Source organism: Artibeus jamaicensis, unplaced genomic scaffold (genome assembly GCF_021234435.1).
Source record: "Artibeus jamaicensis isolate MK-2021 breed Jamaican fruit bat unplaced genomic scaffold, CSHL_Jam_final contig_1016, whole genome shotgun sequence".
Classification (NCBI taxonomy): domain Eukaryota; kingdom Metazoa; phylum Chordata; class Mammalia; order Chiroptera; family Phyllostomidae; genus Artibeus; species Artibeus jamaicensis.
In genome coordinates, this window is record NW_026521195.1 from 5,579,907 (window position 1) to 5,606,198 (window position 26,292).

Below are 26,292 nucleotides of genomic sequence, written 5' to 3' on the forward strand. Positions count from 1 at the left end.
CAGAGTCCTGAGAGCCGTTTTGGGAGGACGCTCTGGGGGTGCAGGTGTCTGTGTTTCCCCACTTAGCGCCAGGAGTGGGGTTTCTCGGCTCCCCCCCATCTGTGCAGAGCGTCCCTGGAGTCATCCCCTTTGTCCTTCAGGGAATATCTTAGTTCAGCTTAACCACCCCCACTCCTCAATTATTCTTTCTCTGGCTCTCTCCTTTGTCCATCAGATCCGTTTTTTCTCTCTCTCCTTTCTTCTCTCTGCTTCTCCACCCACTAACAAATGCTCCCTGACTTGGAAGTGTGGAAGATGACATCATTTTGAACTGAGGTATATATATATATATTTATTTGATTACTCCAGGCTTTCTCGAATGCCTCAGCGGATGGCAGCCTTCACAGTTGGTGCCAATCAATGAGACACACACAGGTTGGTGGAGAGGAAAGTCCTGTGTATTTGAAACTGCATCGATCACCTTATCTGGTGTAGCGTACCTAAGCTGTTATTAAAGTATCCCTAAGATTGCTGTTAAAGTATTTCCTACCAGAAATGGTTTCAGGGTCACCGATTCTGCCTTGATGGAATATTCCATCTACGGCGCTGCATTATCTTATGTAACTTGGTACCTAAGTCAGGTAGAATCTTGCTGAATGTATAAACGAGTGGAAAATGAATGCTATGGAATCTTCTTTGCCAGAAGCCTTTATAAATAGAACAAGTTACTGTCGGGGTGGGAGGCTGAAATTTTCCATGCTTAAATGCGGGAAGATGCAGGAGGTAGAGTATCCCCCGGGATCTTAGGGGCTTTTGATTCTGGTCTGATTGATTGTGGTCGGATCCTGGGGCGCGGGGGACAGTTCAGGAAGGATCCCCTCAGCCCAGTGCCAGTGGGGTCTGGGAGTCTGGGCTGAGAGGGCCTGGGGCCTGAGGTCATGGGCCCTGAGAGAAAGCCCAACTTCAAACCAGTGACATCCGAAGCCTAAGAATTCAAGGCCAGCCGCTTCCCTGAGGGAACCAGACCTAGAACAAGGCCAGGACTTTGGCCCTGGGAGCTGCAGCAGATTGTCGTGGAAGACACCATGCCCCTCTGGAGGGATAGCAAGCCAGCGACAGGCACGGTTTCCCTGGGGCTTACCCGGTGCCTACTTAGTGCCGGCTCTGTTCAAAGCATTTTTCCTCCATTTTCTCGTCTGGTGTTGACACCAGGCCCGTGAGAGAGGCAGCACCTACACAGTGTTCCAGCTGAAGTGGTGGCTTTCAGAAAGGTGACGTGTCTTTCCTAAGAGCATCGACTAATGTGGCAGATTGCACTGGATCCCGGGTGGGTGTCTCCAGACCTGGGCTGCTCACCTCCAGGCCCCGCCGTCCTGACACACACCTGTTTTTCCTACGCCATTATGCTTTTCTGACGGAGTCCTCGCTGGGTGTACAGGCCCAGGGCCTTTCCTGCCCAGGCCCCGTCAGCTGGGTGGGCACTGGCAGGCTGTTTTGGGGCCCCTTGAACATGGTACGCATGAGATCCTGTGGGCACTCTCTAGGCACCCCTCTCTGGGGGTGTGTTTCTCTGGGCTCTTTGGGGGCTGGCTGCTCTTCCTGTGAGCTGCCCCTTCAGTTTTCCCTTCCCACCTGCTGCACACAGAGCCACTGAGCGCGGTACTAGCTGGGCAGACTTCCAAGACGGAGAAGGAGCCCTTTGCGAGTGGGCAGGCCTAGCCTGGCCACGCTGCTGCATGTCGTCGATCCATGTGGGAGAAGTCAGCACATCGCCTTCAGACCAGGAGAAAAAGGATCCTTGACTAGAAAACGGGAATGAGGACAGCATGCTCTTTCGTGGACAAGGGAAGCCTTATAAAATACCCTCTGAGTGGTTTCACCAAGACTGCCACAGAAGGAAGGAGCTGAGTGTGTTGCAGAAAGATTCATTTGTGGCAGACCGAAACCTTGCTGTTCGTGTTCCTTATCTGAAACAAAAGGGGGCGTCTACTGGATTTCACGAAGGAGAATGTGGAAACTGGCCTTCAAGGGTCTTCTTTAGTATTTCATGTCCTCCTTCATGGTTGGAAATGTGCTTCAGTTCCGCCACACATGCTGGCCTACAGCACAGGAGACGGCACAATCGGTAGAAAAGTCAGGACTGCAAGTGTGTCTGCCAACAACGTTTTCGGTCTTACGTTTTATTAGTCCGTAATATTTAAGGAGCAAAGTCACAAAGTTATTAAACCTGCTTTAGTTTGCTGTGATCCAGTAAAATTAATAATAGGTAGACTTTCCAAATTCAGCTTTTCAGCATGAAATATTTCGGTTAGGGAAAAGTAATAGAATATGAAAGGCATTCATGTATGTACCCACCACTCAGATTTAATAGATACATTTTACTTGATCTTCTTCAAATGTCCTTATTTTGGGAGGGGGGCCTATTAAGAACATAGGACAGGACAGACTTAGCTGATGGAAGTTAGTAAAAAGAAAAATGCTTTAGCTGCAGTTTCTTCTGCCCCTGGCCACCTTGCCCTCACCCACGGAGTAGACTGGTGGTTCTTCCTTCCACGCATGTTGGGGGTCTCTGGGGCAGAGTTCTTAGGACACGCCAGGTTCATGAGGACAGCCAAGAGCTTTTTCTTTCTTTTCTTCTTCTTCTTTTTGAACACAGTTTTTAAGTCCATTTAACCTGTTTGCTAACGTTAAGGGCATTCACCTGCTATTTACCTAACATTTCCAATAGTCCCCATCTTCTTTCAGGGCTTACCGCTTCTCTGATTGGGGACGGTCTCCAGTCCTTATTTTTGAGATCTTTCATCTCAGGGCTGAGAACGTCCCACTCACCCTGTCTGCGGCTGGGCAGATTCACGTGAGCGAAAGCAAAACAAACTGGAGGTCACGGGTGTGTCTGCCGGCCTGGCTGAACGACACTCAGGAGCGGAGGTCACCCCTCCTTGGTGTTGGCTGATTTCACAGTGGAGGCGGGTTTTCTGTGTGCCACACGGTGCATTTTGTGTCGGTGCTGATTTTCAAACCCAAGCCATGGCCCTCCCTCAGGTCTCGTCCTCCGCCCCAGGGGATTCCCTTTGGAATTGCTCCTGTTATGGTTTCTAGAAGCCCACCTCCTTCCAAGAACTCTCACAATCGCAGGGGGGATTCCATCTGTTGAGCTCCACTCTTACGCGGTTGTGCCCGTGAAATTCCATTTTTGCAGCAATGGTTGGGTACTGGCAGTGCCAGTGTTTCAACCCAATACATATGGGGAACACTGAACAGGGACAGACCTTGGGCCTGGAAGGTCCCATCAAGGTCACATTGCCGTCCAACTGCCAACATTTGCAGAGGGTCACCCTGGGGCTGGCCCAGGGTTGCTGAGTCGGGGTGAGGTGACTCACCCAGTTGAAACCATGATCCTCCAGTCCCCTGATGAACTAGAAAGAGCCAACTGTCAGGTTCTAGGAGGGGGCGGTTTGAAGCATCGGGATAAAGAAAGGGGCTGCTTTAAGGTCAAAGGGCTGTGCCCTGGCAGGGCAGGCAGGTTGAGCAAACAAATACTCTATAACAGCCCAGGAGGCCTCAGCCCTTGGAATTGCCCCTGGTTCTGAGAATCCCGATCAGACAGGGCCTCTTTCCAGTCTTGTCCACCCGAGGAAAATCCTCTGCACCCCAAGCCTTCTGAAATGCTGCTTGCAGGACCCAGGCCACGCACCTGCCCGTGCAGGGCTCACGTGGGCAGGTGGGGTGAGCCACTCTGTCTGGGGAACGTCCCTCTGGCACAGCTGGGGGCTGACCTGCAGGGAGGCTTCAACAAAGGCTTGAGAGGGGTCCAGGCTGAGAACCTAAGTGGCATCTCATCTTCATACAGGGTGCCCTCTATTTCCTTGTTAGAGGATGGGCTCATCTCTGATAAAAATATAGTCAAACTAAATGCACTGGAGGACATTAGAAAAATACAGACAGCTAGTAAACAAATCTCCTTCCCACACCAGAAATAATTACTATTATTACTTTCGTAACTTTCTTTCTAGCTTTGAAAGCACTTAAAAATTATAAATACATGCTAAGTCTACATCTCGATATTTCTAATACTGATATACTGTATGGAATAAAAATATATGGAGGATACTCTAGATAAAATACAAATTGACAAAGAATATATACTACCATAGGAATTCTGTATAGAATAGGACATATATTTCATATCCCTGTCTTTTGCACTGAGTACTATATGAAGTGATGTTAAAAGCTGTGCCGCAGTCCAGAGATGAGGTTTCTATAGTGTCCTTGGCCAATGGTAGTTAAGAACAAGAACTTGGGACTGCTGGGACCAAACCCCTGTACGATGGCTGTGCGGACCTCACTGGGCCTCACTTTCTTCATCTTTAAAAGAGGCATGAGAACTTGTCATACTCTGTGGTGGAAAAGAGACCACAGCCTCCAACCTGAAAGGCCAGACTTTGCCACATACAAGAGTTGCATGGAAGGAAGGAAGGAGGAAGTCCGACCGGCCACCACCCAGATCCCTAACATTTCTGTGTCTGACTGTGTCAAAGTCCCCTGCGAGGTCTGCCTTCGGTCAGCAGGAGCGAAGGGGCCCGGAGATGCAGGGCGGGGTGTTGAGTCAGGGGCTCAGGCCACTGAGAACATTGCTTTCAACATAACATTTACAGAGCATGGAATTTGTCCAGGGAAGCCGTTGGGACTCTTTAAAGTCATTACAATATTTATCCAGGGAAGTAAAGCATCAAACATTTATAAAAGGGCCACGGTGTTGTCCAAAGTGCAGAGAATTGGCATTTCTCTGTCAGTAGAGTTTTTTAAGTTTAGGTTAACCCTTATCTCAGTGAGTTGCCATGTGGACAAATACTCAGAAGAGGGCTCAGCACGCTTTTCTTGTGAAAGGCCAGGTAGTAAATATTTCAGGGTTCCGGAGTCATGTGCAAAAGCAGCTCCAGGCTGTCTGTAAGTAGATGAGCTTGGCTGGATTCCCGAACAGCTTTCTTTGTGGACACCGGCAGGTGAATTTCATGTAATATTCATGTGTCACAGGTTCTTCTTCTTTGGATTTTAAAAAATTAATGTAAAAATCTGCAAAAAAAAAAAACCCTTTTAAATTCACAACTGTACAGAAGTAAGTGGTGGACTGGGCCTGGCTCCTGAGTTGCAATGACCCCTGGTTGGGCGCCAGTGCCCGGTGCCCAGTACATGCTATGGATGTGTCAGCTGCTGGTCCCACAGTTAGCCCTGTCATTGTCACCACTGACCCCACACGAGGGCCAGCAGTGTCAGGTCCTTGAGGAGGCCAGGGTTGCAGCCCACAAGCCCCTGCACCCCTCTGACTGCCTGTGAGTTTGTCTGCAACCGCTGTGGCCAGATCAGCTTAGATTCATCACGGTCAGGGGGTTTGTCTCCCAGGCCAGTTTCCCCTTTGGTCCGTTTCTTCCAAACCAAAGATGGTCTGGATGGCTGTGCTGGGCTCCAAGGGCCTGGGAGTCCTCACCGACCAGCGAGACCTGCCCTGGAGTGGTGGCGGCTCGTGCTCCGTGTCCCTTAGTGGCCCCCTTCTCCCATGTTCTTTTTGGCGGTCGGTGCCAAAGGGAGGCCAAGACGCCACTGCACGTGACCAGTGCTGGTTCCCATCCTGTTTTAAAGTGACAAGGGGTGGGATAAAGGGGGATCTAGGTGCCACAGTGACAGAGGAGCTGGGGGTTACGCAGGAAAGAGCAGGGCGTGGTGGGCATGAACCACGGGGCCGGGGCCATTCAGAATCCTGCAGGTGCTCGGCTCGGCAGGAACAGTGCAGATTTTTTATAAATCGTGACAGTATCATTTCATTATTCATGAAGACTGAAAAAAAACATAACCAGCTTCATTTTAAAGGGAATTAATTCCCAAGGCATTTTTTAATTGAATTTTTATGGTAATTTTTTTTGTAGCAACTTAAATCAACATACTGAATAAACCCCGTTCAGGTTCCACCTCTTACTCAGGAAGTCTCCCCTCCGATTCTTCATGACAAGGACACGGGAGTGAACCCAGATTTGACGTGGCATCATGGACATGGCCTTTTCTGACCTTTGAAGAGTAATTTCAAAAAGTACGATATTTTTTGAACCAGGGAAATTGGCCTCAAGTTCAGCATCTCACTGTGAGAATGTCCGTTGTGTGCACGGACCTGTGTGTGTGTACACGGACCCATTGTGTGCACGGACCTGTGTGTGTACACGGGTTACCTGTGTGTGTACACATTTCAAAGCCGCATTGCTAAGGCCTGGACAGCTCACTTCCGAGACAGATGTTTCTTAAAGGCAAGTACTGATTGGTTTTGAATGTATCATGTCTGCCCCCCACCGTGCCCTGCACAGTAGCCGACATCCATAATTACTGGATGAGACAAAGATTGACGCAGGTGCTGCGAGGCATCCCCAGGTCCTTTGCTCCCAGTCCCGCCCTTCAGTTCTCTTCACACCTCTGCCCAGTGGTCCTCACTCTGTCTTTCTAAGGACGGGGCGTCTCTGCTGAGCATTTTTTTTGTAACTGAACAAAATAATACTGATTCTTCAGATGCCCAGAGACAGCAGTGGTCAACCCACAACCCCCATGCTTCCCCTCCAACACACCCCTCACCCCTTGTACCTCCCCCAGTTTTCCTGACATCCTTTCTGTTCAGATATTTCTGCTGCTTCAGCCCACTCGTGCTGCGGGTTGGGCTGGTTGTCAGCATGGCCCCCAGATCTCTGTGCTGCGGCCTGGCCCGGGCTCTGTCCAGGGGACCTCCCCTGTCCTTCTTGGGCTCCTGTTAACGAACCCCAGCACCTCAGGGCGTGCCAACCGCCCCATGAAATGGACTCCTCTGGAACGTGCTGCCAACTCTGTTGGCTCTTACTAAGTACGAGCAGCCATGGACTTGCCTAGGGCATAGAATGTTCTCAGGGAGGGGCTCCTTTAATGGCAGTGGGTAGTGACAGTGGGTAGTGAACTCAGCTGAACCACAGGAATTACCCAAAAGGTCAGTTGGGGGCTTCCCAGTCCAGGGAAAGCAGAGCCTGGTTGAAGGTCAAGGGTAGATGAATGGAATGAGACAAGCAGGGGTTTTGGAGAGGCTAGACGAGAGGGAGGTATAGTAGGAAAACCAGGGCATTTGGAATATGTTGGCCTGAACCCTTACTGTCTTCCAGGATATTTCTTTTATGCTAATCTGCTGTGCTTTACCTAAAAGAATCAAATTTTAATAATGAGGAACTGGCCTCTCATAAATTATTCATAAGCCAGATTTCCCTTACTCCATAGATGTGTTCTTGAATTTTAAACAATTTTCTTACAAGATTTTACATTTCTCTAACTAAACTTCTTCTTGCTAATGCAGCCAACCTTCTTATTCTCTAAAGACCTTTGAACCTGAACAGGAAATGAAGTTACAGAATTGAAGTGGTGACTTTGCCACTTAGCAGTTGTGATCTTGTACAAGTGGCAAGTTCTGACCCTGATCTGTGGAAAGTGAGGAACATTTGCCTCGTTAATAATAGTCGCCTCTTTGGATAGTTAGGAAGATTAAATGAGATCATGCATCTGGGGCGCCGGCCCGATACCTGCTCCCACCTGGCCACAGGTGTTTTTCTGCAGATCAGCGTCTTCGCCATCTTGCCCACCCTTAGGTCAGACTTGATGGCGTGGCTTCTTTGTTCTCCTCCAAGCTATTGATTTTTGCTGAATTTAATGGAGAGGGTCAAAGGCCAGAATCCAAAGATGTCTAAAGGCTACTTCTAGGACTCTTTGGGGCGGGGATCACAAAATCAAGTATGTGAGTGTGTGACGAAGCCAAGTGAGAGCATCCTGGGCCCATGTCAACTCAGAGAAAGCTTATCTCACCTACAGCCCACATTTCAATAAAAGTCACTGTCTAACAAAACACTTGGGACAGGGAATCAGGGTTCTAACACCATTGGCTAGTGGGTATGGGTCCCTCACCCACTCTTGTACAGAGTGACTGGCTTTGGGGCAGTGACTCCCCCAAGGACAGTCCAAAGGCCATCAGCAACATGTGGGAACTTGTGTGAAAGCAAATTCCCAGGCTGAGCCCAGGCCCACTGAACCAGAAACTCTGGGGGTGGGGCCCAGCCACCTGTTTGAACAAACAGACCCCTTGGAGACTCTGGTCATACCCAAGGGGGAGGCTCACTAATTTGGGAAAGTGTTCTGAACCCTGACTGGACATTGGGTCCCCTGGGGAGCTTTAAAAATCCATTGCCTTGATCCCTAAACCAAGAATTCTTCCGTTAACTGATTTGGGGTACAGCCTACCCATCAGGACTTTTCAAGCTTCCCCAGGGGATTTTTCCGGGGCATCCAAGGTTCATAACTGCTCTTCTAGGGAGTCTGTGGAAATGCCCACATACTCTTCTTTTCTGGGGGGGGGGTGGGTGCTGAGGAGTGAGAGGCGTGTGTGTTTGGACAGAACTCCCAGGTGCTCTGCTTCCCCCTGGAGAAAATGATCTGAAAGTACTGGCCTCGAGCAATACCTTGATACGGCTTTTCATGGACTGAATGAACATTCATTCAGTGTGATTTGCTTTAAAGGTTGCTTTTAATGCTGTATTTGTTCAGCAAATGTAGGCATTCATACTGCACAAATATTAACTCCTAAATTCTGCAGGCTATCCCCATGATATGCCACCTGGCAAGCATTATTGTAATCAGCACTTTATTATCCTCCACACTAATGGAGGCCTCGGATGACATTGGTCATTGAAAAGCACAGATCATTCAAACATCGTTCAGGCATTGCGACACTGCTCCCCCATCCAGGAAGCATCCAAGGGCAGAAGATACTGAGTGATGACAGTTTCCTGCCTTCCCTGTGGAGGTGCGAATACATATTATTTTTGTCAGAAACTTGAGCAGTAGAAGTGAAAGGCTTTTTTATTGTAATTCCTTTTTCTGAATAAAGGAGTCTGTTTTCTCATGGAGAGGCCAGAGTTCCAAGGAGATAAACAGCAAGTATATTTAAAATGCATTTGCAACTTGGAACCAGTGGGTTGGTTCAAAGCCTGGGGTGGTGGATGCTGCATGGGACTTGAGGAATTAGTGGGTGTAGACGGCAGATATTTCAGATCTGACTTTGATATTTCTTGTGTTTGAGATGAGCCAGTCTAGCCACCTGTGAACCTCAAAGTGTGCTTTCTACCTGGCAGCATAAACATCCCCTGGGAATTTGTCAGAGATGCAGGGACCCCACCCTAGCCTTCTGAATCAGAGACTGGGCGTGAGGCCAGCATGGGGCTGTAACAAGCCCTCCAGCAGAATTGGATGCCTGCTCAACTCTGAGCACCCCCACTTTCTGTGAAGGGCTCAGTTTTCTTTATAAAAGAAGGCGCTGGTCTGGCTTATATTGCTGTCCATCTCAGCTCTCCAGTGGCCTTGGCGTTTGACCCTGGAATGGGTTGAACCATTCTCTGTCTTACATCTGAACCTTCCCGTGGATGTGTCACTGCAATAATTCAGCTAAAAAATAATTGGCACGTGGGTCACAGCAGAGCGACAAATCTCCAGAACACAACACCCAAAACCCACATAGCATGCTCACTATGCAAAAACAAATTGTCCTGTCTTCAGTGGTTTGTGTCATTTACCCAAAGTGAAGAACACAGGTGCTTCCGAAAGCGAGGCAGCCACTCCTTTCTGTAGGGGCTGAGGGCCTGTCGGATGTGATTCACGGAGCAGCATTGCTGCAGTAACTAACAAATGGCATTTCAGAAGGGTGCAGACTTTGCTGTAAAACAAGGGAAAATTTTAAGCCATTTATCAAAACTCACGCAGCTTCTGTTTCAAGACAGGTGGGAAAAATATCACAGAACAAGGAAAGAAAATAAATGTATATCCAAAGCATCTCATAAATAAGAAAGTGGAGGGGGGGTACTGTTGGCCTGGCTGGGTTTTCAGAGTATTTTTGTCACTGCGTAGAAAGCATTACAGTCTTTCAGCCTGTAATTCTTATAGTCTTCCTGCTATCAAAATCCATGGTTGTAAAATGATTTCTCTGGCTATTAAAACCAAAAGAGAAAAGGGAAGCAATAATTTCAAGGATTGAGGAGCTGGAAAATGGGACCTGGAGTTAAAAAAGAGAGAGAAGAAGAATAATAATTTGTTATCATTGGACAATGCAGTGATGCTTTATAATTTAGGGCAAGTCCCAGAAAATCCAACCAAAATTTTCCGACTGACTTTGGTTTAGTAGCAGCCTATTTGCCAGAGAATTTCACTTAGCATTCACTAAAATGCTAAGTGAAAATATTGGGGTTTGTTGAACGTGAGAGAGTCTTAGGTCTGCTATGTCTGGGTGGGATGGAGAAATTACAGCTTTGCCTGAGCTGTTGGTGTGGACCCAGGAGAACCTCAACAATCAAGGACCTCTGCATTGGACGTCTTTGTGAACTTCAACAACCTGAAACTAAAATTCTGGTTAAGAGGGTTAAGAGTTTTTACTATGAATATTAATTGACCCCAGAGGCATGGGTGCATTTCTGGGCTCTCTATTCTGTTCCATTGATCTATGTGTCTGTTTTTATGCCGGTACAATGATGTTTTGATTACTGTGGCTTTATAGTATAGTTTGATATCAGGCAGTATGATTCTCCAGCTTTGTTCTTTTTTTCTCAAGATTGCTGTGGCTATTCAAGGTCTTTTGTGGTTCCATATACATTTTTGAAGTATTTGTTCTAGCTCTATGAAATATGCCATTGGTATCTTGATAAGAATTGTGTTGAATCCATAGATTGCTATGGGTAGTATGGCCATTTTAACAATGTTAGTTCTCCCTATCCATGAACACAGTATGTGCTTCCACTTCTTTGTATCTTCAGTTTCTTTCTCCTGTGTCTTATTATTTTCCAAGTACATGTCTTTCATTCTTGGTTATATTTACTCCAAGATATTTTTTTTATACAGTTGTAAATGGGGTGGTCAAATTCTGGCTCTAAACTTTGGGCCAGGTCCTCAGACACCCAGTGCCTTGGTTTCTTCCTTTGTCACAGGAGAATAATAATAGAGCCTACTTTATTGGAGTTTTATGAGGATTAAGAGTTGGCAGATGCAAGGTGCTTTGCAGAATGCCTGGCGAAGCACAGGTGTCATTTTACTGAGACTGTTTGCTGAATAGCTATATGTGTCCTTAAAAGAATCCTAAAAATAAATTATATTGTTTAACTATAGGACCTTTGGAAAGTAGCAGTGCCCTATTTGGTGCCCCCAGTGTGTGCCTAAGGGGGGTGTGATTGATAGAAGGAGGCTTCAAGGGAATCCTGGGAGCAAATTCAAATAAGACCGATGACTCTTGAGCTATGGGGACCCTTTCCTTGGCCAGCTTCATGGACACATAGCTTTGGGGGGTTGTTCAGATTAGACAGAGAACAACTAATTTTTGTCATTTGGTTTCCTTTTGGATATTTATTTTTGGAATAGGTTCATAGACCAACACTAGAAATAGGTCTGAAAGAAATGCCACGTTTCTCTCTCTTCCATCTGACACACTTTTCTTTGTTGGCTGGACCGTGCTGCATAGCAGCTAGTATTGATTAGCCTGTATTTTCCTCAAACAAACTGTTCTCAGGCCACACAGAGTCTGGATGCTAGCAGAGCTAACACAGATGCTCGCGGCACCGAACACAATGGGGGTGGTCTCGTTGGAGCTGCGGGTTCCTCAGCAATGCATTGGGGACCATAGGGCCACTGCCTGTTTACTAGATGAAATGATAACATGAAAAACATGAATGTACTCAGCAAATACTAACTTTTTAACATGTTAATCTGTGTTCATGCAAATCTAATGGATCAAAGTCAAAATAATACATTTAGGTGTCCTGGGAGAAGTTCCACTATTTTCCTCTTAGAACTAAAAGAATGACAAAGTCTTCAATCACAAGTTACTTTTTAGACAAAAATCTCTTTTCATTTATTTGGTCCCCCCACTCCACTATTGAATGCAAACCTTACTCCAAGAAATAGCAGATTAAAGCTGAGGCCCCTTGCCTTTGATATGTCCAGTAGATTGCATTTTTGTCACAATGATATTTATTTCATGAGATCTGCTTCTCTTATAAGCAGCAGTACTTTGGTGTTTTAAAAACTTTCCACCATCCTCATAAACGAATCAGGATAAAATGCTAAGTGAAAATATTGGAGTCACTACACTGACTTAACTTAATGTAGAGATGCTGATAGGGATGCTCTTGAAACTGTGGGACTGTGGCCAGCGGTTTGTCGTTTGTTAGCTCATTAAATTCTCTTTTTCAAAAATGTCATCGGCATGGAAAAGACAGCTTACACATACCCTGAACTAACGCACAGAAGTGGGGGTGGTTTGGGCCTTGAGCAAGCGAACCAGAAGGCCTTCCTGAACTTGAATTAGAAAAGAAATTGTAGTTAGCCAAAGTTTCCCTGGCAAACCAGAGAGCTGAACTGCTCATTCAGAAGTGTTTAGGCACAAAACAAAAATACGTCATTTCATACAAATTACCTCTATTATGAGGTAAAAGCAGTTAACATTTCGGCTCTTTAACAAAGTATTGAGTTCTCTTAAACTATCCACCATTCAGATATGAATTTTCAGGACAGATACTAGTGATTGTTTTTTGACGATTAGCGCTGGAGAGTGGGTATTTGCTCTGGATAAGTCTTGTGGTGTCTGCTGGGTGATCTTGATCATGTGGAGAACTCACTGGGCATGTTTATAACCGTCATTCTGCCTCCCTGGTTTCTGCCTCGTGGGTGCTGACCACAGGCCAGAGCACTCCCCTGGGGCAGCCAGATACCAGGACCATGTGGACGTGGGCTTTAATGTCAGGTGCCTGTGCCCAGAGGCCTGCACATGGTGTAACTCTGGACAGCTCACAAATTCCAGGTACCGGGTGGCCCGGCTTTACCCTCTTTTGGGGGCATGAGGAAGTTAAGGCCCAGAAAGGTCAAAGGCAGAGATGTGGCTTTATCCCTAGCTGGTCTTTCTCCCCAAATGCTGTTGGTTCCACTGCAGCAGTTTTAGAGAGGGGGAGGGAGGGAGAAAGAGAGGGAGAGAAACATCAAAGTGTGGTTGCCTCTTGTGTGCCCCCTTCTGAGGTCCTGGCCTGCAACCCAGGCATGTGCCCTGACTGGGAATCCAACCAGCGACCCTTTGGTTCACAGGCTGGCACTCAATCCACTGAGCCACACCAGCCAGGGCTGCATTATGTTCTTCTTCCCTGCAGTGCTACATCTAAGAATAATCCTATCCTTTGACCTTCAGATGACTTTCCTAACCCCAGGTATGAAAGCTGGTTTTGCAGTACCTGGAGAAAGAAGCTCCCCCGACCACCACCCCAACACGTTTCTATGGAGATAAAACATGTCCTTCCTACTTGGTTACTTGGTGTTTGCCTTGTGGCACTTGGGTCTGGAGAAGGGAGCCAGTCTGGTGCCCAGTGAGGTCTGCTGAGGAATGAGGCTGACCAAACATTTTGTTCTCATCACAGAATCACGTGAACCCGGCCATGGACTTCACCCAGACCCCGCCTGGCATGCTAGCCCTGGACAACATGCTGTACTTCGCCAAGCAACACCAGGATGCCTACATCCGGGTAAGCTCTCGACCCCTCCCAGCTGGTGTAGGTTTTCCTGTGGAACTTGAGTTTCAGACCTACAGGTGTGGAGGTTTTCCCATGAGATGGGTGGCCCCAGATTTTTGGCTTTCATTACTCAGTCAAGTAAAAATTGAAATCAATCAGGGGCAATGAAGTAAAGACATTTAACTTCTGAGTTCTTTCCATATGATAGCATTTAAAAATACAGTGATCCTGGAAAACTGTTTTATGTGGTTCAATGTTTAACTTTGACAAAAGCTCTTAGACATAAATAACAAGGAAGATAAATTAACTGTCTACCAAAAAGCTGCATGATTCCAACTTGAATGGAAACCCTTGAACTATTCCACATCTTGAAAGAGGCTCAGGATTCTCTCTGATCCCGCTTCAAGTTCAGTGCAGCGCTGGGACACAATGAGCTAAACAGAGAGGAACGGGAGTGCTGGGGAGGGAAGGCAAAGTCTAGCTACCGAGGTGGATTCCTTGGCGGGTGTGGCAGAGGGAGAGTAGAAGACGCCGCCTGCTGATTGGGCAGTGCAGGTATGGGAAGGACCCAGGGAGGATGAAGGGGGCCTTAGGGATGGTGATAGAGAAGGCCGGTCCTTCTGGGCTGCTCCACAGGAGTTCCTGGATTTGTGCTGACATCTGATGCCTGTCCTCAGGGTGAAGTATAACTAATCCGAGATTGACAAGGAATAGGGTATGAATAAATGGGACAAGAGAGCTGGTGACCAGTTAAAAGGTCAGTTGGACCTCAGCTTAGAAAATGATAAACAAATTGTCTAACACAGGAAGAGTAGGGCTGAAATTAGAATAAAGGAGGAGTCTGTTACTCTCATATTTTCTCTTCATCTCTGGTGGTGGCGCCAGCTTCCTGGAGACTGGGGTTTGAGGTCCAGCACGTGGTTGTCTAGCATGTCTAGTGATGTGAGTGTGGACCGTTCCTTCTGGTCTGGGCTAAAATTTCTTGTCTAAACAAGGGAGCAGTGTTTTTCTGGGGGGAAATGTGTGAGTGAGTTCCTTTGGTTATCACCCTGCTCTGTGGGTGCTACTGGGCCAAAGCTGTCGTTCAGGGACAATCTCCACGGTGAAAAATCATCCTGCCCAGCAGTGGCCCCTTGAAAAAGTCAGGCCAGGCCTCAGAGCTCCCTGTGGGCACTATATTTTGACTTGATGAGTTTTTCTATATGCAATTTAATAAGCTTTAACTTCTACTGGAATATTATTTGTTATTTGATTATGTGAAGGACTTGATGCATTTCTATGAAACGTGAGATCAGGTGCTTAGCCAGAAATGCAATCTTCCATAAGAAAATTGTTTTCTCTTCTTCCCGTTTTATTGAGAAATAATTGACATATATCACCACCATATAAGTTTATGACATTTAGCACAGTGGTTTGATTTACATACCTGGTAAAGAAAATTGTGTTTTTTTTAATAAAAGTTTTATTTGGCTTGTAATGTGTATATATTAATTGCACAGATTGTTTTCCTAGGAATGTAATCTACTCTCACAAAAGTCAATTAGTATGTTTGAGACACCGTGTAGTACAGCCTTAGAGAATTGTGTGTGAAAAGAAGCCATGTAGAAATTGAATTTAGGATTAATGATTAATGTATGTGGGTGAATGTTCGTAAAATTAGAGCTCATTGATGCTGAATATATTGTTAATTGCATAAGAAAAATATGTCTTATGAAAAGTAATTTTATGTTTTCAGCCCATTTTCTTCAGTGTATTCTCTAAACTGTATAAGTGAAATGATTTGCTGGAAACCTGATAGAACTTTATATCTAATAGTGACTTAAAGGAAGAACCCTTTCTTTGTGCCCTGACTGGGTGGCTCGGTTGGAGTATCGTTGCATGGACCAAAAGTTTGCAGGTTCAAACCCCAGTCAGGGCACGTACCCACGTTATGGGTTCAGTCCCTGGTCAGGGTGTGTATAGGAGGCAACTGATTGATGTTTCTCTCTCTTTCTCTCCCTTCATCGCTCTCTAAAATCAATTCTTGGGTGAGGATTTTTTTTTAAAAATCCTAGTTTAAAGTATGGCCCTGTTGTCTGCATGTCCTGTTATTTATTGGGTAGACATTCCTATAACTGACATGCGCATTATCTTCTCGAAAGTGCTCTTGTCTGTCTCCCATCTGACTTTGGATCTGACTGGACGGGGAGCGAAGGCTGTGCACATGGACGAGGTCCTGGGAACGTAGGGGGGCTGAGAGGTTCTGCAGGAAGGGTCTGTGGTGACTGCGACATCCAGGTACAGCCGAGGCTGTGCAGCTGTGCGGCAAAAGTAGACACCGGCAACAGGCAGCTCGGACGGCTTATTGAATGTTGATCTGTGAGCTGAGCGGTCTCTTCTGCAGCACAAAAATGAGTTCTTTTTGCTAAGTTTACATTTTTATAAAATTTCCCTCTTTTTCCCACTAGGTAAATTTCCTGTCTCAGTGCCGTGATTTATTCATTATTTATCCGTGGATCAGTAAGCACTTGTTCTGTGCTTGGTAGTAGGCCCGCCACCCCCTTTGCCAGGCAGATCTGCAGTGAGGTTTGTAAAAGAAATCGTAACACACACTGGCACACACAGATGTTCCCTCTTTGAGCTGGGCGCCCTCCTCCCCCATCACGTTGGCTCGGACACTGTGCCTTTGTGGTTTCCCAAGCCATCTCGTGCCTCCTGTTCTGACACGCCTGCCACTCGCTTTGCCGTGCCCTGCTCCGTGGCTGCACCTGTCACTGTCCCAAGTGATGTGGGGTAGTCTTCTCTGCCCTCATCTCCGCTGCCCTCCCATCCACACTGGACACTGGTTACCGTTCACTTGTCTCTCCTGCTGCCCGTCCTCTTCTCCTCTTGGCTGCCTTCCTAGTCTCTCCAGTGGGTTTCGCTCCCTCTGCCTGACCATCGTAAGAACATGGTCCCCAGACTCTGTCTGTGGACCTTTTGTTTCAATCACTCCGGCTGCACAGGTTTACAAAGTAGCCACCCAGTGTCCATCAGTGAGCTAGCAGACGGGGACTCGCCAAGGTCCAGGTCACTAGTGAGTCCTGTCAGTGAGGAGCTTACTGGCTAGAAAAGGAAAGGAGGGTGTGGTGGGGGACGGGAGGAAGAAAGAAATATCAGGCACTTTCTGAGTCACTGGGCATGTATTTTGATTGGGGAGGCGGGGAAATTGGGGACCCAGAGGACAGTCATCAACACACGTGTGGAGGTCAAATCAGGAAAGCTTCCTGGAGGAAGTGGTACCTACTCTAAAATCTGTTGGATGGCTCTAGTTAATTGGGTGGAGGGAAGGGAGTGGGGAAGTACTCCAAGCAGAAGGAAATAGTGAGCAAAGGCAGAAAGGCATGTGATTTGTTCAGGGGACCAAAAATAGTAACATAATATGTCTACAACGGGGAGGGCTGCCTGTGACCAGGGCTGGAGAGGCGAAAGCAGGCTCGTTCATTAGGAATCTTTTAGCTCTCTCTGGGGTGGTGTTTGGGCTTTAACCTAAAAGCAGTGGAGAATTTCTGAAGTGTTTAAAATAAAGATGACGAGAGTTAATTTTAGAAAAACCACTCTTCTGCCAGAAAACAAATGTGAGAAATCGCGACTAGCAGCGAAAATAAAATTTGGGAGATTATGGAGAGATGATGGTAACCTGAACTAGGATAGTGGCAGTGGCACCGGGGAGCAGCAGCTTGAATGAGTTATTTTCGAGCAAAAATGAACCGCAGGGTCTCAGAGGACGAAAGAGGGAGATTACTGGCTTAAGCAGACGGATGGACGGCAGCGGCATCAGTGAAAACGTGCGGGGCTGTGCGGGGTGTTCATTTGGAGCTACCAGACTCTTGCATGCACACGGGCCACCTGTGTAGGTAGACCTTCTGGTAGGCAGTGAGTGAAGGGCAGCAGAGATCAAATCCACGTAGACACTGCATTCTGTGTACTCGTAAGTTCCGGTCCCTTCTAACCCCCTTTGCCTGACCATGGCTGGGATGACCTTTCTAAAGTGAGTTCAGAAGGCTTCCGGGGTCACCCCTAGCCCACAAGTCCATCTCTTGTAGAACCTGCCACAGGGTGGATTTTCACAATGTCCTGTTTGTTAAGTGAGTAAAGAGTTTCTTTGGTTTCTTTTTAAATGGTCTTTTGCCAATGATCAATTTATGTTTTATCATCCGAGAAGCATGGCCTTTGTGCTTTTGGCAGTTACTGTATGGAGGTAGATTTTTGAACATGAATTTATTGACTGGTAGCCTGGTTTCATATGCGTTCTTTGAATAAACTCTGTAGCTGTGCCCTAATGGGAGCAGTGGATGCAATTGAGTTGCCCCCTGCCTACCCACTGGGGCAGGCACAGAACGCAAGGAGGGATTGTGAGTCCCAACAGGCCGAGAGTCAAATTAGGAGTCCTGGTGTGATTTCAGACTTCTGGGCCTTTACTGACTTGGGGCTCACGGGCGTCTGCTTTTCCCATGGACCTTCTCCCACCTCCCCCACTAAGGCCCATCTGTGAGAGGTACAGGGCTGTCACTAGTCCACAGACAGGACAGTGATACATGCTGAGCATGGCGTGGCTTTGTTCGCCTTATTATTATTATTATTATTATATTTTTTGTCCTTTCTGTACTGATAAGCTCAGTGTCTCTACTACTCTACTGGAAGTAAAACCTTTGGACTTACACATTCTTGATGTGTTTAATTTTTCACTGGGACCTACAGAGAAACACAAACAACTTGGTTTTCGTTGGGTTCAACACTCATGCTGGCTATTGTGGGAGCCAAGTTTCAGCCACAAAGTAGGAAGTATTGACAAGAAAATATAAAGCTCCTACATACACGATGGCCAGCTCTGAGGTGGGAGTGAAGCCCTAAAAAATACGCAGGGAAAATGCTACATTGAGCAGAGCAGTTTCAGGATGAAGTGAATTCTTCATCAGAATAATCTTCAACCCTTAGTGCTTAGTGTGGGTTGGGTAACATACAAGAACTGCTCTATAAATTAGCTCCTTTTTTCAGGAAAAGCCTGTAACAGAAGCACTGTTATCACATCGTGTAGATGTGGGATCTAGGACTCAAAGAGGAGCAGAGAGTCGCTCTAGGTGAGACAACCAGGTGACGAGTGGAATTTGGGCCAATGTCTTTGGCCTTCAAATCTCAGGCTTTTTCCAGCTTGAAGCCTTCTGCCTCTGGGCTTGGAGTGTGATGGACGCAACAGGTCTGTCCTTGACATGGAGGGAAAGGGGACCAAATCAATGAGGAGTAGGTAGAAAACATGGGAAGTCAATGGGACCATCAGGCAAGCATCTGTGTTCAGTTATGATCTTCATAAACCCAGCATGATCAGAAGTCATTCTTAAAAGTAAGAGAGGCAGCACCCGCCCCCCTCACCCTTCCTTTCTATTACAAACTTTGTGTGCAATATCACATTGTCTTCATTAGACTATACATGCTTTGAAAAGCAAGGCTGTCTTCTTCCTGTGTATCACCATATTACCAAATGTTTGATTGACACTAAAATGATTTAAGTTGTGTAAAGGAATAAATGAGCCAATGAAGGGTTCTTTGCAGGGCTTTCTAGATTTCAGACTAGCAACCTGAGAAGGAACACGGAAATGTATTTCAGAAGGTCGAGGGAGTTCAGAACCTGCTGTCAGCTGTCCAGCACCTTCTCGGCATTACCACCGGACAGAAGCATGCTGTGCGTAACCCCAGACCCCAGAACGTCAGATGCGCTATTTCACTCTGCAACAATGACAGCCAAAGGCATGCAAATGAGACATTTCTTTTATTGTTTCTATCTTTCTTTTTTCCTGAGGAAAATCAAATTCATACAGAAAACAAAAGTGGTATATCTTCTTCGATGCTAAAAAGCATCTAGCTAACGGAAGGGAGGTCCCTTTCACGTGTGTTCATTTACTGTCTCATTCAGGAAATATTATTGTGCACCTGCCATCTGCCAGGTGGCACCATGCACAGTGGACGAGGCAGCCAATCAGGAAGGCCGGGTCAGGTTCCTCGATCCCAGAAATTAGAACCTTGAGCGAAGGAGGAGAGTAGGATGTTGACTTTAGTCCAGTTTTGTTTCATCTTGTTTTCATTTCCTTTTTTCCCTTCTTTGGGATCTTGGTAACTTCTGGATTTTTAGATCTGATCTACCCTGCACACATCTACCAAGTCATAAAAACTTTGCTTCTTCGCAGCTTTCCACAATATATTGAGTGGATGCGCAGTTCACTGTTCGTAAGTTATCAGTGTTTAACGGGCTCCAAATCACTCAGGACTTGCTTCCTTTCCCAGTGGCCTAATTTTAAACAGTTCTTTGAACAGTAGCCTGGTGTCGGGTCAATGTGGAGTAGATCAGACCCGACCCCTCTCACATGCATCTGCTCTTTCCTTGGGCTGATGCTATGTCATAAGCGAAATGTGATTTTAATGAGGCCGTTACCCAGCTAAATGCAGAATTTATACAACGCTGAGGCTTCCAGTACAAAATATTCTGGAAAAGACTTTTGCTTTATGTATCCTGCAGTTCTTGCCTCAACATACCTCATAATTTATGATGAACATTTCATCCAGTTGGAATACCTTTGCACATTGGGTGACTGGGATAGAAGATAATGAATTTTGGGGGAATAGAAATTCCTTTACAAATGAGATTGATTACAATGGGTTTTGTACACTTGGGAGCCAGGACACAGGTATATTCCTAAAACTATACCAAATCAAAACAAAACTTTATAGTACATCAATAAAGTAGATTATAGGAAAAATGGACATTTGGACCTAACAATTGTTTTCTTCAAGTTCTTTCATTGTAGCCATTTTATTGAAGGATGAAAAATTTAAAGTATGTATATACTGTTTCAAAACCTTTCAATGGAGTCTTCCTCCTCATGATGCATACATAGTAAACAATAGTTTTTAAAAATAGTTGGGAAAATATTGGTTTAGATTCTAACTCACTGGTGGGACATGGAAGGTGTGGCTCTTCAGGTTGAAGGGGACATGGCCAGGGAGGACCCAGGAGGAGAGACGCTCCCATCCGGGGACCTTTTCATGTTTTAAAACTTAAAATGTAAGTGCTTAACATGCATTATTCTTAATCTTCCCTTCAGTACTTTCAGAGATGGGGAGATGAGGTAGCCTTTGTACCCTCTTCCAGTATGTTGATCCTTGTGTCCATTGAGGTCTACCTCAAGTTCAAAGCCATTTGGGGGACACTTTTCAACTTTTCTATTATACACATAATTAATAGTAAGCACAGAGCTTGCTATGAGGTAACAGCTATGCTAAACACTTTTAATAATTTCTTACAACCACTCTTGTGGAGTTGGCACTTACTTTCATTTCACATTATTATTTCCATGTTATAGATGAGGAAACTGGCACACAAAGAGGCTGGGTGGTTTGCCCAGGATCTCACAGCTAAAGAAGGGCCAGAGCTGAATTTAAAACCACATAATCCGCTCCCAGTATTCAAAGCCTGTGGCTCTGAAGCATTTGTAGGGGTTGCAGCCACTGTTCAAATGAGGCCTATGAATGAGTTTTGCTCAGCTGGCCCAGTATTTTTAATGGGAAGGTGATCGACTCACCTGTAGGCAGAACATCCATTCTCTCCCCAAACAACCAGGTGCCAGCACTCCCAGTTACATTCGGTCTGGTTGCTTCCTGTCGACTAGTCATCTGCCTGGTGCCTGTGGGGCTTGAGTCAGTGACCACTGATGAGGTGGGCTTCAGTGACCTTTGGAAAATTCTGAATGCACACAGTAGGTGCTCAGTCGTTTACTTGCCTTTTCTTTTTCCCTGTTCATCAAGCTTTACTTGATTTGTGTTCCATCTCCCGGGGTTTTCATATTTATGTGCTCAGTGTTTGTCGTCCTTCCACTTTTGGTGTCAGGTCCCAGAGAGCAGGTGCTTTATCTTGCGTTCCATGTTTGTTTTCATGCTAAGAATAAAGGACTTTAATTTCAGCTTCCCAATAGCAGAGAAAAGGACTGGCACACTTCTCAGAGTCTCCTGTTGTAGGTATTCAAGGGGGAAAAAAGCCATCAGATCTTATTATAAATACATTGGACCAGTGTTCTTGGGGACTCGGCACAGTCAGCCCTCCATGCTGTATGTCAGACCATGCAAGGGTCCCCTCCCCGCTGCTGCCTACCAGCCTGCGTTCTAAGGAAGCAGGCGGTGAGTATCCCACACACACTAAAGCGGGTGCCGGTGGAGGCAATGCCGAGTCTTTAAAATAAATTAGGGAACTTCTAACATTTCAAGGAGGGAAATGAGCAGTTTCCCAGGCGACATAATTACAGGACAGTGTGTAACGTGTAATTAAACTTAACTATGAAGCAAATGGTTGGAACGAAGCTTGGTGGCCCATCACTTCTTGTTCCCATGGTGCTGACAGACCCTCCCCTCCCCTTGTCCCTGAAACGCCTTCAACAGCAATTGCTCCTAATTTTTTTAAGTGAAATTATATGTTGCCAGTTAAACACAAGTTTTGTGTAAAGAAGCCTTTTTTTTGAGTGACGGTTTCCTTCTAGGTTATCTGGAGCACAGAATCGATTTAGAATAACAAGGACCCAAGGCACAGCCTTGCTGGGACTTTGAAATGACTCTTTGTCTAATAATTCATTTAGATCATTTATTTCTTGCTTTTATATTTATTCCTTCTTTGACCAAGTTTCATGGTTTGGGGGCTTATTTTTCTGTACAGAATTTTTTTCATGTTTTAAAAATAGTGGCATTAATTTCGTTGATTGTGACTACCCAAGCTGTCACTGCCAAACAATCAGGACCTCTTGAGAGTGTGAATGTATGTGATTAGATTTACTAATTGCGCTGGAAGGCAGATTTTGTGACAGCCGAGCCAACGATTTGAATGGAATGCTTCAGGCCTGGGGATGAGATCATTGTTCAATATGGGCTTGGCTGTTATCTCCGAAGAAGACCCGTCCTCAGAGGGAGGCGGGTTCCACGTGCGGTACTGACTTCTGGCTGCAGCCCATGTGCGCTCTGCATCCCCACCACCGGGTTCTTCAGGGACTGGAGTCAGGCCTTGAAATCTAGCGCAGGGCTAAAACATGGCAGTTATCCGTTCATTCTCCTTTCCTGCCAGCATGACTTGGGTTTGAGGGTCAGAATTTTTGTTTTACAGTTTTTGTTTTGATTTTTAAACATTAAAATTCAGTGAGATAATCCCCTGACTGGTGTGGCTCGATGGGTTGGGTGTCGTCCTGCAAATAGAAAGGTCACCCGTTTGATTCCCCATCAGGGCATATGTCTGGGTTACTCTCCAGGTCCCTGGTTGGGGGCATGTGTAAGAGGCAACTAATTGCTGTTTCTCTCCCACTTCGATGTTCCTGCCTTCTGTCTCCATTCCCCTTCTCTAAAAATAAATAAGTAAAATCTAAAAAGAAACTCAGGGAGGTTTTAAAAGCACAGTAATGGATTGCTTGAAAGAGAAAAAAACGATCTATATAAGGAACAACAGGCACCTGATGCACCGTGGACCTAAGCCTGGTGTGAACTTCAAGGTTAGGAGCTACAGACCCTGCACCTGTGGACGACTTCCTTACTGGAGCACTAGCGAAGCCTGTAGCCAACAGTCGCTGTCCTGGGGGCTCTGTCTTAGACCCAGGGATAGGCTCCCATCCTTTCTCCCACCTGGCTCTCCCGCAGTCCACATGGTCCGTGTTCCTGTCCCTCTATGCTAGTTAAATACATAATTACTGAGCCCGTGTTCTGTGACAAGCTGCCACCTTTCCCCTGTCACTGAGCAGGCTTCCACTTTCATTAGGCATTTTTGTTTTTACTTCCCTGTGCAGAGCTCGGTAGCTGCTGTGCAAGGGGTTCGCTGTGGCTTTCTGCTCTGATGGCACATTGTAATTTTTTTGTTAAGGGTTAGAGGTGATGTGTCAGTAACAGGAACTGAGATAAATGGGCCTTTGGTGTGTGGTGTGGGGTTTTATGTTTGTCCGGCCAGAAATTAGCCTATGTTTACTGTTTGCAGTAGCCGCGGGTGTCAGAGGCAGAAATTTCTTCCGGGCCCTTGCTCTGGTCTCTCCTGCTGTCTTTGGGTTTCCTTAGAGACTCCTTCTTTGGTAGCAGCTGAGGCTTGTGGTTCGTTCAGCTGTGATCTCCTGTTATTATACGAGAACCCTGTTGATGTGACGGGAAGGTGTGGGGGACGGGAGTGCCCCACAGCCCTGTGATGGAGTCTCAGTCTTTCAGTGGGCATGTGCCCCTGCACTGCGACCTTCACAAAGTCCCTGTCAGTTCCATCCTTTACTGTTAAATGAGAGTGGGCTAACCGTAGCTGGAATTGGGCTTTTCTTTTCCCACATTGGTTAAGCTCTGGTAAAATGCGGACAGTATAAGCTCTGTTAAAATAGATTCCCTGGCGGGCAGGCCACTGTTAAAGAGAGTGGAATGCTCTGGAATTACTCTAACATGGTCGCTTTTTCCCTCTGATCAAAGCAAGAGAGGGTTTTTTTCTCTGATATTCACCTGGAGAACAGGCAGGGCTCCTGGAGATGTTGCTCATGAAAATTTAGGCCTGGGCCCCCAGGGCCCTTGCCTCCAAAGTGCCTCCGTGTTCAACTCTAGCAACTAGTCAGTTACCCTTCCAGTGTTTCTATCTGGCTCTAGCTTCTGCCCCTAGGCAGCTCTGATCCCCTGGATTTTCCTGTATTCCCAGTTTGAAGGGGGACAGTTCACCCTGATTTTCGGCTGGAACTGGGGAGAGATGTCGGTTTTCAGTTTGGTCAGCCTTTTTCTGGTTGGGAGTTTGAGAATGACTCCCAAAGGTTTTTACATGTTGGACCAGAAGCCAGAACTCCCCTCCTTCAGCTTTTTAGCAGGAAAAAAAATAAAAATAACATTTGAACCATAAAGAGGAGCTGGTAGTTGTGCCCCATTGCTGGAATTTCCTGTACTCAATTGTTATTTTGTTGCAAATGTCCTTCCAGCAACGGATCACTTTCTCCAGGGGACGGGGCTGGCTAAGCCTCCTTGGAACCTTGTTGTTGAAGAATTTCGGGCACTACGTGTGGGTCAGTAGATTCCCCCCCTGCCCCCTGTGACTCTGAAGTCTCTGGCTCCACTGCTTTTCTGGACCCGGAGCTAAAACACCACCGAGACCTAGGCGTTATCCCTGGGGGCTCATACTTCTGGGCGAAGTCACACAAGGGCCTGTGTGGGAGTCATATGAGGCCCCTCTGTAGCCCCTCGTTCCTCCCCCTCGGGGGTCTGCCACGTGACTAGTGACACATCAGGGGACGGAAGGTCAGGGGAGGGTTTGAGCCAAATGACCATCGATATGAAAGGTCAGGGGGTCTAACCCACATGACTGGAGATGGGACAGTTCAGGAGGAGATCCAAACCGCATGACCAGCGAAATGCTAGGGGAGAAAAGGTCACCTGGGGGCAAGGCCCTCGTTTTCCCAGTTTTGCCCGTTGCTGGGCACCTGGGGCTTTCTGCCCTGTGACCTTCTGTGCCTGGCCCATTATCTTCACTCTGCTCATGCCTGTCTAGTTGCCCACCACACAGCCATAAAAAAACATAAATTTGTTCAACCTAAAAAAAATTAGATTCTCCGGCTCTCAGCAGATGTCAGTTAAATGAGCGCCTACATTCAGTGAGTTCTGGGATCCTGCCTTCTGGCCGGATGGCCAGTCACCCGGAGGCAGGGAGCCGTGAAATAGGTTTCCGTCTGGAACGTGCCGTGGCCTCTCTGCACTCGCTCTTAGCTGAAAGGCCGAGTAGCGATGCTCTGACCTCCCTGCTGCGGCTGCCCCTCCGTTTGTCCATCTGGGAATGGAAACCACATCATCAGCTATCTCCACATGCTCCCCCACCCCCGTGCGTTTGTCCCAGATACGCCAAAGCTTATGCTTGGGTGAGTCACTGCTGACTTTCATTTTTGAATTGTATTCATGTGACCAGGGTCCAGCCTGTATTAGCGACCTCCCTTGCAAATCAGAAGGCATTTTGTGGTGGTATAATAAAATTTAGGTGGTAGTGTTCCCGATTGTCCTGTTGTATTTGGTAAAAATAGCTTTCCCCTTAGGAGCTGTGCAAGCCACCTGGTGTACCCAAGCGTGTTTGACATTGTCAGGTGATTTTATTTTTACCTTGACCTTAATTTTATCAGCTTTTCTCCTGTATTGGTAAAATCCGAGATTCTAAAATTTAGTATAAATCATAAATAATAGACAATAGTTTTTTTTTTTTTTATAAAGTGGTTGAAACACTGTTAGTAACAAATATAACAGTCCCAATGACTAACTTCTCTCTGGCTCATTTATCAAAAGCTATTCTGTACAAGGGTCCTCGCACTTGGCGGCTTTTAGAATTCATGACCTTGCTCTAGGTCATTCCTACCTGTCTGCAAACTTGCAGTTCCCCAGGCCAGGAAAGCCAGCCTGGCTGCTGTTTCAGTTCTCGAACGGGATGCTCCTGTGCCACGGGGACTTTGCACATGTAGTCCCCGCTGGCTCGGCCTCGCCTTCCCCCATCCCTGCCCGGTGTCCGCCTTACTCTCTTTCATCCATTCTTCAGGCCTTCATCCTTCTGGCTCCTTTTTTATTTTCTTCTTTATGTTCTTGGTTTTGTTTCCTTATTACTTTCTTTGTAGCACTTACTCAATTTGGAATTAGATAATTATATGTTTTATTATTTGATCGTTATCTTTTTCAAACATGACATTTTTGAGCAGGAACTGTGCCTTTTTTGCCC

General features: G+C 46.4%; 1 protein-coding gene across 5 annotated transcripts in view; it reads left to right on the forward strand.

The window, feature by feature from the left end:
• The window catches only part of ELMO1 (engulfment and cell motility 1), a 469,444-nt gene that overhangs the window by 224,088 nt on the left and 219,064 nt on the right, over positions 1–26,292 (forward strand). For all 5 annotated transcript variants that reach the window (XM_053661620.1, XM_037126577.2, XM_037126578.2 and 2 more), the window contains one exon: positions 13,464–13,568. In XM_053661620.1, the coding sequence (XP_053517595.1) occupies positions 13,464–13,568 (105 nt within the window). The remainder of the gene's footprint in view (positions 1–13,463; positions 13,569–26,292) is intronic.